A 16,026-nucleotide genomic window follows, 5' to 3' on the forward strand; every position below is an offset into this window, starting at 1 on the left:
TGAGCCGAATTTGATAACTTGAGGCGGCGGGAGTGGAATATAAGAAATGTCGTCTTCTATTAAATCCGCGCCTTCTCAATATTACTTTCCCAGTGGCATCGAAAGTGTACTCTTCCCACTCAAATATATGGTGAAAGTGTAGACCCTCTAGTGCAATATGAAATATCGCGTCTTTTTTACAGCTGAAAATCATATTCACTGCTTCTTCTTTTTTATCTTGGAAAGAAATTTTCATCTGCCGAAGGCAACCAATGAAATATAAAAAATATTCATTTCCAGAAAATTGTATGATTATTTTTTTCAAATACTTACATTTCTATATTTTACTTTAGTTTTATGAAAGATGAAAGATATAATTAAAAGGAATATCAGAATAAAATCTCTCACAGAATATTAAAGGTTTGATCTAAATAAAAACAATTCATACAATTATTCTTATTATCTGCAGTATATATAGACTTTTATTTCTGTTGTTAAAATAATACAATGTTGCTGCTGGTGGCCAATCAACAAATGACACAAAATCTTAATCAAGCATTTTCCCATGGTAATATTTGTGCTTGACATCTCATTTTTTGCATTCCCAACGCTGCTCTGCTTCAATTTTAAATTTGCAATGCAAAATCACAAGCAGTGCAGACTGGTGGCTTTGGCGCACAGACAAAGCTAACATTGAATTTTTGAAACTCGTGAATCTTATTTCTAGATGAGATGGGTTTATTATTCCAAATTAATTAGCCACCACGGAGCACAGAACTTCGTCACAAGAGGAGGTTCGATTTAGCATACATATTATTTAGATCAATCGCAAATCACTCGCGCTTCACATTTTCACGCACCCTTCCATGCAACCACGGAAACAATTACATTTAATCAATGGTTTCAAATCTCCGTCAATTCCTCACTTTCCATTTTCTTTTGTTCAAAATAATTAAATGCCGCTAAATAAACAAGCTATACAGTGAGGATTTGACGAGGGCCTGATTTTCGCACAGTTTTGTGTTTTTTCTTTTGGTATATTTAATCAGCTGAATACGCTCGAGTTTTTGTCTAAGCTAGATAAGTTTGTGAACAGTAGAACTAATTCAATTGTTTGCATCAAAAAAATACATTTTTTTTTATATAAATAAAAACGCTCAGACAAAATTAATTTACACTCATACACACCAGATTAAAGTGAAACAGAGAACAAAAATAGACGGCAATAAAAACCGATGTGTTCGAGCTGTATAATAATTTACAAAACAATAATTTTGTAAAGAGTTAAAATTCTTCTTCTACTTGTAAGTTAGCATCCCGGAGACTGTGTGCTTCTCGTCCATATATATTTACAACTTGTTGTGTTTAAATGAGGTAATTAAAAAGTAAAACCTGTTGATTAATAGAGCAATTTCAAAAAATAGAAGTGGGCTTTAAAAACAAATTAATTTGACCAACCCGTAGCATCTTTATACTTTAGTGCTTTGGTAACCAAAAATTATGCTTTTAAAATCAATTGTATACTCTCTGAATAGTTCATGTAAGAACACATAAATGGCATTGTTGTGTAGTTTTCATTTCTCTAAAGTCTAATCCTATCCAATTTTGCAAAGAAGTTCAGTTTTCAATTTTGGAGGAAATTCTGCAAATCTGCACTTTATGCCAATCTTAAAAAAAGACTGATTCCTTTAAAATTCTAAGAGTAGCCAATAATTTGTTCAGAAATTTACAAGCTACAAGGGCATAGTATACATTGGTGAGGATTTTTAGGCGCAAAACGGATCTAACTAGAAGGACTGTGTCTTTCAACTTCAATTTTCATAATTTACATTAAAATGTTTTGGTAGATAGAATAATGCGTCTGAAACATCTAGATTTTTCATAACACTTGACAGAGATTTCTTGAATAACTTTATATCATACTAAGTTTACTCGATCAGCTCCAGGTGTGGATTTCTGTTGGTTTTTAAAGCACGCAAGATTCTTTTTTACAACATGAACTTGTGTTTTGCTAGATTGATTCACTGCTTCTTCACTACAACTCGCAACCATACCTACAGAATTTCTTGCAAAACAACCTCTAGGGCATTGTTACTTTTGTATTTTATTCTCGATTATTGTCCTCTGGTAGCCGAATTGTGCTCAGCTTTAAACTGGAGGTTGCCGAAGCAGAGCAGAAACTTTTTAACACTAAATTTGCAGATCAAAAAATGAAAAATAAAAGGCAAAAAAGGGCCAATACGTAAGTAACAAAATTCATTTCAACTTGTGTTTCTGCAACCTCCGAAGCACTTTGCGAAATTAACAAATGTTGCCACAGAGACTGGAAATGGCGGATGGATTTCTGGCATTGAAATCACTCAAGCAATCTGCGGATGCTCTGGGGCGTCTCGATTCATCTTCAAAGGCACCAGTAAGTTTCAAACTATTTTCAGTTGCGTTTTCTCTTCTCGGTTGGATCCGCACTCATTCATTGTGTGTGACAAGGGAGCAAAATGTGAAGACATATAACATAGAAGTGTAGCTTGTAGAAAAAGCCATTTATGCTCTTCAGTCTAGGTACTGCTCCCAAGGCAGACTTCTTTTTTTCCTTCATGCTGTTTTGAAGCGGTTTTCAATAAAAGTCATCGCAGCTCTCTATTCTTGGGAAAAATATGATTTTACGCGTGATCTGCAAATATAAATTATTTTCATTATTACATAATGAAATTGGTTTTCTTGTTACTCACCAAGAAGATTTCACAGTCATGTTATAACCAAGGTGCATGCTGTAAATCGAGAGAGCTGAGTATTAGTATTGAGAGAGAAAATTTAAACATTGCGCGTGAAATAAATAATAAAGGTGAATAATTAATTGAAAAAAATAATAAGCACAAATATGAGCAGTTAGAAAAGATTTTCACATTATTTAAAAATTGTATCAAATGCTCACCTCAAAACTGACTACAAGAAAAAAGTGCTCAGGCTGGCAATGGTCAGTACGGCTAAGACTTGTGACTTGATGGATGGCGCTCCACTTGTGTCCTCAGCATGTTCTGAAATTGTTTAAGTCATTAATTACAGTATGTCGCCTTAGCAAACACTAATACTTTTCAGTGGTAATAATCTCTAAAAATACTGTGCACCAAAACAATCAATTAAACATTTCATGCAAAGTGATGTATGCAAAAAAAAAAACAATAAAATAATTAAAAATGAATCGTGCTTGGTAACACAAAACAAAATTTTAAAGTATATTACAATAATGTGTTTTACTGGTCAGTCAGGATTTCATACCTTTGATTTTCAAACTTCCGCCACCACCGGCAACCTTAATATTCTTCCTCAATTTTTCACGCTCTTTAGGATTGGGCTCTAAAGTTACCGAACACAGGCATGTATTAATCATATCATTCCATGCAGTTTGAAAGGATTAGTCTGTTGACAGTTTGGTTGTCCTAGACTAGTGACAACAAGATAAACTAAAGGAATTCACTCTCATGCTGCTAAATGCATTTCGCAAATCTTGTTAAGATGAATTATCAAGAGATCATGATGTGTGGGTGTGGGTTTTAAAACGTTAAATTGAAAAACACCAAAACTCCAAAAGGGAAAATATGAAACACCAAACCATAGTGCAAGAAAACGTTTAAAATACTCACTGTAGTTGAACAAGTGTGGAAGGCTGGACTCGGACCAGCCGTAAGTGTTCTCGGACATGAGAACAGCCTCATACTCTCCAGGAGTGAGCTCCAGGTTGTGCTCCACAGAGTACACATTGCCCTCAGGGTTCTCGACAGGAGGATGAACTTCAATCCACTCACCTCCCTACAAATAAAATTGGAATTTGTATTTGAAAAAAAATTATTAATATTTTTATTTTTAATAAAAATTATTCATTGATTGTATTATTTGTATTTAAGAAAATTTGAATAATTATTATACCTTTCTATTCCTGTACTTCAAAGTGAACTTGGAAACAGGAGAGTGGCTTTCGACAATCCACATGAGCTTCTGTCCATTTTCCAACTCCTCACCGGAAACATATCTGGCCGGGCTTGGCTCACCTTTAATTAAAAAATACATAATAAATTTTGCAACTTATTTTAATTGAGTTTAATTATACCAGAAAGCTTGACGACCTTGTCGACTCTGCCCATGGTGTTGTTGGCGTGGCAGGTGTACATGCCAAAGTCCATCTTCTGGGTGTTGATGATGGTGAGCAGATGCTTGCTGCCGGCGTGGGAAATCTTGTACTTGTCCGACTTGAGGGGAATGGCCACTCCGTCCTTGAACCAGCCCACCTTGGGCCTGGGGTCAGCGTGCACCTCACACACCAGCTCAGCATCAGAGCCCTCTCCGGAGTTGACGATGGCCTTTTCGATCTCAATTTCAGGTGCGTCTGTGGAAAAGGCACTCTCATTAATGAGTAATGACATGTTACACTAAAGTGTTCCCCCCATTTTATTTCAATTACATTTTATTCTTCATAAAAAATGACCCCACAAAATTATAATGAGGATAATTGCTGGTTGCGCCCGCAGTTTTTGAGGGGTGAGCAACAATTGCATCAATGCACTATTCAATCACCATCATAGGTAATTACATGGTGCGGGACCCCTCCTATTTGGAAGCAAATTTTTATGGTGCATCCCCTCCAGATTAATTATATTAACGCAGGTAACTCCCTGTCTGCGTTTTTGTTGCTGCTTGTATGATTCACGCACCAGAAGAATTGAACAGTGTGATACTCACATTTGACCTCAACCTCGACGCTGCTGGTGGCTGGGTCGCCAACATTGTTGGTGGCCATGCACTCATAAATTCCAATGTGCTTGCGGTTCACGTTCTCAAAAGTGATGGACTCTCCGTCAATTGTGTCTTCACCATTGGGCATGTGACGTCCCTTAAAAGGAAAATATATTTATAAGTAAAATAATTATTAATTATTAACGAACATTGATGATAACCTACAATTAAGTTTTAACATTACTATCTAGATATTATTTGCATGCAAATTTTTATTTATATACTTAAATACCAAAAGTTCTTTGTTTAGACACATAACATAATGCTTAAAAATTATCATATTATTATCTAGCAAATAATTTATATAAATATGTAGATATAAAAAAATTAATCATAAATGTTTTAATTTACAAATATCAATAAAATTATATCTTACAATTAGAAGTTTAATAATAACATTTTTATTTAGTTAAAATCATTGTCATTATTAATTATAATTTTAGTTTTTTACCTTTCTAGACCAAGAGATAGATGGCTGCGGGTATCCAGTGGCACTGCAAGACAGAGTGAGAGAATCACCCTTGTTCAGGGTCTTCTTAAGCCCGTGCACCCAGTTGATGATTCTTGGAGCCACTAAAAATAATTTTTAAATTAAAATACGCTCATTAAATTGTTTAATATTTCACTTCAAAAATATTTTTGAAAAAAAAACTTACAAAGAACTCTAAGCTGGTGGGTAATCGAAGGCTTGGACTGGATCGCCATCTGGCAGGTGTAGTTGCCAGAATCATCGGCCATCACCTTGCTGATCTTGAGAGCGCCGTTGTCCAGCCTCTCAAAGCGCTTGTCCTTGCCAGATCTGATCTTGTCCGTGAACAGGATGGTCTTGTCCTTCATCCAGATCAGCTGGACGTTTTCTAAAAAATGAAAAATTTTAGCATTAATTTTTTTGATTAAATAACGTCTAAATAATTTTTGATTATTTTTTAAACAAATCATAGTTGTTATTTTGTGGGAAAGGTTGGTTTATTGACACATCAGTGTTGCTTTTTATTATTTCACCATTCAAATTCTGGGAGGTGTGGGTCTGATTTATGACCGAGCTATGTGCCGGCGCTGCTATAAATACCAGCCGAATACCATCCTTGGCTGATCAAACACACGCTGGTAGCTCTCGTCGAAGAGTGTGTGCATCTCAAAAAAGCACAGGCCAACTCACAACTGTGTGTGTGTCAGAAAAAGCCCACCCAAACGCAGGCTCACTAATGGAGCAAGGGGCTGGAAACCACAATTGGAGAACAACCTTTTTGTTGTGCCAGAGGCGAATTCAGGGGGCGCGAGCACCAGAAAGGTGTAATTAGGCATCTTATTATAAATTTGGGCCACACAGAAAACGGATTCTTATTAGAATACTTAAGCTTGAAGTGGGTGGAGAAACAAAGCACTTTTTCTGTCAAGTTTGGAAATTATTTAAATTTACCTCCTCCTTCAGTTTCGCAGGGCAACACGACGTCGGTCTTTTCCAAGGGCTGCAAATCTCTTGATTTGCTGGAAATGATTGGAATGTCTCCGGTACCTCCTTCCTCTTCTTCGTTTTCTTCCTCGTCATAGTCATTATTGTCGTCCAGGTAGTCTGGCTCTGAGCTGGCGAGTACTGCAACAAAATTAAATCAATTTTAATTAAAGTGACCAAATTTATTTAATTATAAATTGGCAGCTTATCAAGAATGTGAGGGGTTTAGTGCGGACATGAGCGACTCGTTCCCTAAAATTGCTTCAATCAATCAAATGAAATCTGCCAGCAAAGCTATAAATTCATGGGTCTGCTTTCTTTTTCCTATATATTAAATGAAACGAAGCAAAAGATGCAATCGCTTGATATTTCCCTCTCAGAGGATCGTATACAACATATTGCACTTTCCGCTGGAGCGTGTGCAGCGCAATTTTTCACCCTCCAGCAGATATCAAATCCGCCGAGACTCGGTATTATCAACGCGCAATGGCCAGACTGACAAATTGCCTGCATCTTCCAGCCCGGCTGCATAACGCATAAATCTAGGAGGCGAACCCCTTTGTTGGCGGAAACAATGGATGGAGAGAGTGCGGAGACAATGCGACTTATCTCTCAACTGGCACAAAATAAAACGCGCCTAGGCGGCAAGACAAACAGCGCGGAGCCTGTTGAGGGAATTCGGTCCGAGGGTTCAAGAATGTCAGAGCGCTCGCCGCCTCATGTTTACAAATAAACATCTGAGCAGTCTCGGAAACCATTGTTTCGAGGCTGTTCAGCCTCAATTAGGTGACAACTCTCTCTGATTTAGGATTTCGGCTGATTAATTGCAACGCCGCCTCGCTTCATTTCACTTTTGCATATTTTGATGTGCTGAGATCAAAAGATTTAATGGCTGCCCCTTATCTATCAATTTCATAAATATTTGCAATAGTCTTATGACGAAAATTCAGCTAAATGAATTATTATTCAATTTTTAAATAAACTTTAACCTGCTTTTTTTTAGCAAGAAATTTAAATTATAAAGTTTATGGGCCATAAATCTAGTGCTCAGCATCGTTTATAAAACGCCGGTGTTTCTATGCACCTCGTTGATGGTGCGTTCTCCCCTAAAAGTCGTTAACCTCTCGCAGACGCACAGGAAATAATTGAAAGATGGAATCTTAAACAAAGATCATGTCCATATAAGAGTCGACTGCAACCCGTCTTGCTCTTGAATATTCAGCAGCCGTCTGCGTCTCGTTTGTTTTATCACTTAACCACTTCTCGGTTACCTGCTGGGGATGAGAATTACTAATAACGCCGTATGGTGAATGCATGATTTTTAGCGGCGGCTTTTTTGAAGAACGCGCTCTTCGAATTAAGCCCATTGAAGAGGAAAAAGAGATTTGCAAAGACCGAGAAAACAGGATTAACGGCGGCATTTTCACTTTGTTGCAAATCCTCTTTGAAAGAAAAAAAAAGGCAAGTCCTATATATATTTATGCTTATCCCATTTCGCGACGCATCATTATCCATTCGCATCACAAACACGCCGCAAAAAAATAAATTCCAATGTGCTAAGGCTAGAACAACGAGTGGATTGAAAAATAAAACCAAACTGCACCCCCGTGTGGTATATTCTATTTCTGCGTTGGCACTTTTTCAGCTAGTGGGAAAGGGTTTGAATGGGGACGAGAGATTTTTGCACGCACACCGAAATCGAATCTGATTTGAGAATAGCTCTCGAGTGGGCGAACCAGCCGGCGATCAGATTAAAAGGAGGCGCAACATCTGGACAACACGCGCAATTGCAGCAGGTTTTATTCCTCTCGGTACCATAATCGAGGGCGAGAGTATTTTCGCGCGGATTAACGACCCGTTCGCCCGTCACAACTTTACTTGCGCAATTCATTGGAATGAAGCAACACGTTTATTTTTGGCCGACTCGTGGGCCAGAATGCCAAATTACACAAAGGGGAGCAAGTCTCTGATGAAAAATGGAAATTCTCTAATTTAATTGTGGGTCACGTAAGTTGCGTTGTATGACTTTCAAAGTTGCGCCGACAAATGCAAAGCACTAAATATTTTGTAAGAGCAAAAAGGGTCTCATTTTTATCCCTCAGCAGTTGCGAGGAAAAGTTGAAATCGTGTCTCTCTTATTCCCACAACTTTGAAATTGTCAAACTTCGCAAAGTTCATAAAAACGTGAGCCAAGTTTTAAAAGCAGGAATAACAAACAACAGCTCCGATATCATATAATATCCTGCCGCTCTGGGGCTGCCGAGGGAGCGAAAAAAAGCGCGCCGGCTGTCCGGCGTTTCGCCGAAAACACATGACAGCCCGGCGGAATTTATACTTCCCGCATAATCAATGGAATATTAGGCCGGAATTTATGGTGACAGTTGTCACGCCTATTTTGCATGGTCTTCGCTTCTCTAATACGCTGCTGGCTGGCTGGCTCTTTTATTTTCAGAGTTGACACTTGCTGCGAAGAATTTCAATCATTTTATTGTAATGAAAATTTCCAAATGGCTACTTTATTTAAATGTTTTCCTAAAACTTCCATGTAAAATATTATTTATGTCATAATCGCACATAAAAAATTTATTCAATGCTTTAGGCCCAGGTGGTCCAAAAAATTTGCTTCGCCTTCACTAATGTCAATTTCACCAGCATCTTTTTTAATTTTAATACATAAAACCAGCATAAAAGAGGGCGTTTTAGCTCTAGATATAATGATATGATTTGAATATAATAACGAAAATATAAATAATATTTCATATTCAATCTATAACCATGATTACAAAAATCAGAGAAAAGAATAATTGTAATGATTCTACCAAACAATTACAAAATAAATCGTAATTTTAAATAACAACAAATATACTAAATGAACTGCGTATATTCGTGTTTACAACACAAACAACAAGATTTAGTCCTTAAAAGGTGAAGCCTTTCAACACTTTGAAGGAAGGAAATGAAATTTAATCCAGAATAGACAAAAGATCGTCAACAGGCGTCACATTTTGTCGCAGGATTTAGTCACTTGATACACACCGAATCCCTGACGAGACTTTATCAGGCTTCGCAAACCTCAAAACCACCTTTAAAACGTATTCACGCGGACACATAATTTGAATATCAAGCCAGACAGACGGTGCGGAGAGGAAATTACGAGAAAAAAAACTAACAAAGCCCGACGGGCAACCCTTTTTGTATGATAAATGTCAGCAGACGAGAGACGAGGTTGTTTCTGTCTGTGACATTTTTCTCGAAGCGCCAATTTTTCACTCGCCAAGACCGGCAAAGGGTAATTGCCTTTTCGTCCGCGACCTACATCTCTCATGACTAGAGTTTATCTCTGCATTTTATGGTGCTCATTAGGTCGGCCAATTGGCGACAGTGTTTCCAAAGTAATTCTCCGATAATTGAATTCATATGCCTAACGGCTCTCCCACGGGAGGAATGAATTTCAGCCCCGCGAGATGGATGTCTGCGGAAAACCACCGTGCCATTAAATTAGACTGTCTGCCGACAACGGCCGACAACGACTGTCGGTCTATAGAAAAAAAAGAGAAAAGTCTGGGTGGTGCTTTTCCACGGCCTAGAACCGACCTGGAAACAGCAGCGTTGTGTGTGCGGTGAAGTTTCAAAACTGCCCAACCGCACGCCAACGTCTGCCGCCTCTCAGCCTACATGTAATATGTGTATTTTTGGCATGTTAAAAGGGCACTTTGAATTGCAATTGGGCGAACAATGCCGTATTTTTATCGATTTAAAAGTTAACTGCGGCTGAAAAGTTTTAGTATGGCACGAATTGAGTTGCTATGCCATTTGTTTTTAATTTTCTGTTATGGAGGTTCAATAATATTTGTATTATATTCGTGAAAACCTACGTAAAAAAAATTATAATTTAATATTTTTAATATTGAAACAAAAGAATGAATGATTTATGGTGTCAAGATAGAGAAGAGCGTTCAAAATTTCAAAAATTGTATGTAGTAGTTGTATAATTAATTTTTTGCTACAGAGTGAAATTTTTTTAACAATGCTCCTCTTCAAGAGAAGAATAAAATTCAAATATTTTGATTAATTTATTAAAAAATTTAATCTGCAAAAGAAGAAAAACAATATAATTTACATTATTTTTCACTCTTGTATGATGGAAACGTTAAAAAAACGAAACGTTTTTCTTGAGACATATGAATTAAAAATCTTTGCAAATTGTAAGAAAAATTTTAAATCCTTCTATATTGTATTCCTTATTCTGCATATTGACTCGCTATAAAAAACACAGAATTACATTCTCCATAAAATGCAGGCGATGATGGACAGTAAAAAATGAATTTTTATGATTGGAAAGACTGGCTCCCATCCGACAAGGGCCGTTAAGCGAGTTCGGGGCCTCTTTACGGCCGATGAATCCATAAATCAAATGCAGTCTCCTCTCCAGCCCGACGAGCGAGAGAGAAAGGAAAATTACCGCCGCGCCCCACACACATACTGCACTTCTTCGCCCCATAACAATAATAAACACTCAATTCTGCAGCTCTCTAATAATGACAAAACTCTGGGGTGCACTTTGGGACATTCCGCCGGCATTTACACTCACAAATATTTGATCGTTTATGTGTGCTCCGAGGTGGGGTGGGGGCGCCGCGCCCTTTTCGGTGCTTCAGCAGGAAGGGTGCTACCCAAATTGGTATAAATCTCGACGGGCCCTCAAAATAAAAGTACAGTCGCTCCCATAACGCTTCCACCCTTTTGCTTGTCGAAAGCCTCATAAATTTCTTCTATTTAACATGCACTTTTTGCTACCGTCCTTCCACACTAATTAAAATGAGTCAGATTTTTTTACGCCTTGAAATCGATGATGGAGCAATTACAGCTGGTGTGTTCGCCAGCCGTTGATGTAATCGGCGGCGAAAACTACTGGCGCCACTTCCACGGCGCACGCTATTTCCAGCCCAGGCAAAAAGCTAGGGTGGCGGTTTCGAACGCTGCAGTTTCCGCGCCAGACAGCCACTCTCGCAAATTAGCGTTCTCACTGCAGTGGAATAACTCAATTTCCAGGGCTGCAATTTACTCAAGAGAGTTTTACTCTTGTTTTTATCGCCAGGACGATAGCTCGCCAATGCTTTGCCGCACCTCGCCTCCGAGTTAATTTATACTTATGGTGCCTAATGGTCACATTATAAAGGTATAACCTTGAGAACACCTATCATGCTGTTGATTTGATGGTGGTTCTCTTAGTTAGTATGTAATTTTTTACATTATGACTTTGACTTGAAGTTATTGTTCAAGAAATGTCTGTAATAGATTGCACAGGGCGTTTCCAGATTCAATTTATTAAGATTTCTTTGGATTCATTTCTCAAAAAATAATAAAATTTATCTTACATCTTTCAATATCGATTTTTCTTACTGTAAAATTCATTTTTTTTTTTTTATAATAAAATTTTTCCATTAACCCGGATTTTCCATTCTATGTAAAATATTGTTTTATGCATTTAAAAAATTGCATTTTCTTTGCTGTGTATAAATAGTTTTAACTATTGTTTTTTTACAACCAGATTATTTTAGTTACAAATTTATTATATTGATATTATAATTTTATTTGCCTGCAACTACTATAAACCTCTGTCGATTTACGCATGTATTGTACATACTTTCAATTTCATTACGCTGCTGTTATGCATTTATGTATATTTTACACGCGCCTTGGGTGCGGCACCCATATTTTTATCGGAAACGGCGACGAAAAAATGAACGCCATCGTCACTCGTGTAGTATTTTGTGTAGCGTGTGGCGTTTTAGTGCTAATGACGAAGTAATGCACGCACTTGAACTTTCGTGCTCACGGCTCTAAATCAAAAGCAGCCCACTCGAAATTTTCTTACGACTCTCTTGTAATTATCGCTGGAATTTACGACTCTAATAAAATTACGTTTTAAATGCACGTCGCCTTTTTTGCCAAGAGAAAGCTTTTGTCTGATGATTCCACCTGGAATTCGCCATTTTGCAAATAAATAATTCACCGTGGGCGAGACGGTAGGCAAAGTTTTCATCAGTCGAGAGCAAAACTAATTGATTCAGCAGTCGAAATTACTTTTCGCTTTACTTGGCGGCACAGAGCGGAAGGCGCTAAAATGAAAATTTCAGCTTGATGGCGATTAAGTTAATTAATTTGGCGAGTGTTTGCCCGGCTGCAGAAATCGAATGGGGAGAACTAATCTCTCGGCGCCTCCAAATTGCTTTATTAACCGCAGCGCGACGAAAATTGATTTTTGCGCCCAACGGTAGAGGCGTGAGCTCGCGTTTGTTCAAAGGCGTTGGTAAAGAGTTTGTATGTTTGGGCTGTCGATTTTTATGAATGTTTAGAAACGGAAAACACAACAAGAGTATAGAGCTTGAGGGATCGTTATCTCTCTTAATAGGGTCATTTGAATTTACACATGTAGCACTAGTAAAAAGTTTTTTTTGTTTACAAAGAATACATTTTGCTTTATAAATATTATTAAAATTTAAATATATATTTTATTGTTTTATTTACTATTTTTATTATTTCTTTAAATTACGTAAAATTTAATGTTCATAGTTAATATTTATTTTACATAATTTATTTTATATTTAAACATCGCTTAAATCATTTTCAGTCATAGTTGGGTTTTTTAAATGATAATTTAAATACTCATAAATGAATCAAGTAATTTACCCATTTGAAACATAATTACGAATTGTATATACCTATACATGATGCATGAACATCAGTGGCCAAAGTGATTTATATTATAATGAATCATAATATTAAATTTATTTTAAAACTGATGTTAAAATTACATTGGTGAAGAGAAAGATGCAAGAAAATTTTGATATTAAGGATAATACAGATTTAAAATACAAAACACCTTTCAATACTCTTTGATTATAGACAGCACTGAAGTTGAGCTGGTTGCATGACTACCCGTTAGCAGCCGCGCAAATGTGCTTTTTGTGCGAGCGGCTCGCGTGGAATAGAGAACCAACGTCGCGTTTGGTCATTCGCTTCCTCATCTCGCACATAAATATTCAGCACGTGCCGCCTTTTTATTTAGGCAGGGGTGCATTTGCTTAGTTAGTTAGCCGTCGGATCGATGAAGCAAAAACAGAGACGGATGGACACGCGACTTTATCGTAAAACTCCACCGGCTAACTGAGTGGCTTTTAGAGCATATAGAACTCCCATGGAGACCAATCAGCTGAAAACTTTTATGGACTAGAAATAGGAAAATGACGCATCCATAAACGTTGGGGATTTGTTAATTTTTTTCCGTACGTACCATTGCGAAATGGAGTCCCCGTTCGGAGTGTTTATTTTTCCTAATTAATCCAGCCGCAGATGTTTGTTTTGACAAAAAAATAAACTCCACTTTCCGAGTGTTTCGGCTGAAATTACTCTCTCAGCTTGAAGTGTTGTGAGTGCTCCAGATTTTCAGCTCTGCGCGCAGATGAAAGGCCACTGCTGACCCATTTATTAAAACCCTTTGATAACGATCTCAAAAAAATACAAGCTCCCTCTTTCATCCCGCTTTTCTGCGGTGTCAAGTGCCGCTGGAAAATTGTGCTCAACATGAAAGGGGCTTACGTCATTTTCTCCACTGCGTGATGGCACATTCGTGGCAGAGAGAGGATGTGCCATAAAATTATTATTATGCATTCGGGCCACGTGACTAGACCAGCTAAATGTGAGCGTCGTCATTAAAACGGCGTGTTACATGGATTTATGAAAAACGCGTCGCAACGTTTGAGAAATTTATTGCTGGATTGAGTTCGAGAACAAATCGCCACTCAGCATTAGTCACCCACGCAAGCGCACGGTCTTGAGTGCCAGTGCTTGTTTTTTCGCGTTTTATAGGTCTTTGGCAATAACTAGGCAGGCCGTTAAAAATTTCTGCTTATTGGAAATTTGTGAAACAAACATGATTTATATCTTCTGGCATTAATTTGCAAATAACATGGTATGGTTGCAGATGAATGCCAGTTATGGGTTTTTCCAAATTTCTGTCAGTGCTGGTACAAAATTTTAAAAACATTTTTATAAGCTCGTTGTGTTTAGTAAATCTATAGAAATTTACACAAAGTGTGAAGAATTTTAATGTTTCTGCACAAGTTCCCTCTTGTATGAATAATAAATGTCCAATTCATTGAAGATTTAACTTAAATTTTTTATTTACAAACAATTTTGAAATAAATTATACTCGACTCAAATGGGCGTCACACACTTTTTCTAGATGCTGATGGAAGCTGTGTTGAAAATGGCTCACGCGCGATGTTACTTCACATTGGTGGTGCGCACATCATCAGCCAAAATAACTGGCACTCTTATATGTTCTCCGAACTGCAGACACTCGAGCCCAGACGGCGATGCTGATTGCAGAAAGAGAGCAAAAGAACGCGGCAGACGAGCCGGCGTCGTCTGCGTTTTCGGCGAGAAAACAAAACGAGTTTCGGATTCGGGTCTAAATTTGTCAGACGGCTTTTTAAATGTCCGCTTTATTTTTGAAGCGCCTCGTAAATTTTCCACGGCTGGAATTTAGTAAATTTCTCTGTATCCCTCGTTCGATGGGGAATTAAAAGAATTATAAGGATCGGGCAAGGACAGTCGAGGATTTAATTGATCACGTCGACGGATGGGTGCTTTGAAGAGAAAAAGCACGTATAAGAATTCTATACAGGGGACCGAGGCTACTTGTCTATTGATGGGAATGCGTATTTTTAAGGGGAGAATTTTCGTGACTCAAAATAACGTCCATCAGAAATCTTTTTCACTGTTAAGATTTTATTGCAGGTATTTTAAAAATAAATGTAATGAACTTTATTTATTTTTTGCTTACACAATTTTTCTTTGTGCAAAATTTTTTTTTTAAATTAATTTTTTTTGTATCAGTTTTATAAATAAATTTTAATTTATAGTTTTTAGCATAAAAATTTATTTTTATAGTGGTGTGTTTTTGTATATGTGAATGATTATTGAAATCAGGTTACAAAATAACTTATTATTATAATTCATAGCAATTGAATTAATTTTTTTTTTACTTTCTGGCGCTCCCTAATAAGTATTTTTATAAATTTTGTATCTTATACTGCAAGAAATATATACATACGGGGAGGTGTCTATTGAGCGCGTGATGTGGTGCGGGTGCTGACGTAATTTAAAGTCAAAGCTAGAAAAGAGCGCGCAGACGACGAACAACTCGCCTATAATTATCCGATTGTGAGCAGTGAGTGATCCGAGAATAGACGATTCAAAGCCGGGTTCATGCACCCCGGTGAAACAGTCAGTTTAATGGTTGCATTTACACACAGAGAGGCTTTCGGTCGCTCGTGTGTGCTTATTGAAATGCACATATGCGCGTGTACCACTTGACGAGCTGCAACTATTTTCGGCGGTTCTTTCTGTAAAACGCTCACTGAAGAGAAGAAGCTCTGTGAGTCAGTTTTATTAAAGCGTATAGCAAGCAGACCTCCCTCTCTTTTCTCTCTCGGCGGATTCTATTTGTGCTCGGCTAATTGTCAGAATCTCAGTACCAAAGTTCCTTTATGGCACATTAATTCAAGTGCTTTCGCCGTTGCTCGGAACGCGTGGTGCGGATTTAAGTGTGTCTAAAAACTGCTCCATCAAATTCTTGAATTTTTCAAATACCAAAAAGAGTTGAATGAAAAATTCCAATTGATGAAAATTTAATTCTTAACGTAATTGGTTTTAACTCAGTTATTAGCTATACTGAAACTCATATTTAATATATTAAAAATAAATATTAATATTTATTTAATATTTTATGAACATTT

The 16,026-nt window shown here is 37.3% G+C and overlaps 1 protein-coding gene across 2 annotated transcripts in view; it reads right to left on the minus strand.

Annotated features, from left to right (window-relative positions):
• Positions 1 to 429: 429 nt before the first annotated feature.
• Positions 430 to 16,026, minus strand: part of LOC132200671 (protein amalgam-like) — an 81,296-nt gene continuing 65,699 nt past the window's right edge. The window contains exons 2-12 of one of the 2 annotated variants that reach the window (XM_059626321.1): positions 6,188 to 6,361; positions 5,424 to 5,624; positions 5,219 to 5,340; positions 4,714 to 4,864; positions 4,085 to 4,360; positions 3,904 to 4,025; positions 3,621 to 3,786; positions 3,256 to 3,333; positions 2,912 to 3,014; positions 2,709 to 2,747; positions 430 to 2,650 (exon numbers count right to left, since the gene is read on the minus strand). In XM_059626321.1, the coding sequence (XP_059482304.1) occupies positions 2,923 to 3,014; positions 3,256 to 3,333; positions 3,621 to 3,786; positions 3,904 to 4,025; positions 4,085 to 4,360; positions 4,714 to 4,864; positions 5,219 to 5,340; positions 5,424 to 5,624; positions 6,188 to 6,361 (1,382 nt within the window). In that variant the 3' untranslated portion in view covers positions 430 to 2,650; positions 2,709 to 2,747; positions 2,912 to 2,922. The remainder of the gene's footprint in view (positions 2,651 to 2,708; positions 2,748 to 2,911; positions 3,015 to 3,255; positions 3,334 to 3,620; positions 3,787 to 3,903; positions 4,026 to 4,084; positions 4,361 to 4,713; positions 4,865 to 5,218; positions 5,341 to 5,423; positions 5,625 to 6,187; positions 6,362 to 16,026) is intronic. The other variant, XM_059626322.1, reaches the window with a different exon arrangement.

The sequence above is a fragment of the Neocloeon triangulifer genome, unplaced genomic scaffold (assembly GCF_031216515.1).
Source record: "Neocloeon triangulifer isolate White Clay Creek 2 clone unplaced genomic scaffold, ASM3121651v1 ptg000014l, whole genome shotgun sequence".
In the NCBI taxonomy this organism is placed as follows: domain Eukaryota; kingdom Metazoa; phylum Arthropoda; class Insecta; order Ephemeroptera; family Baetidae; genus Neocloeon; species Neocloeon triangulifer.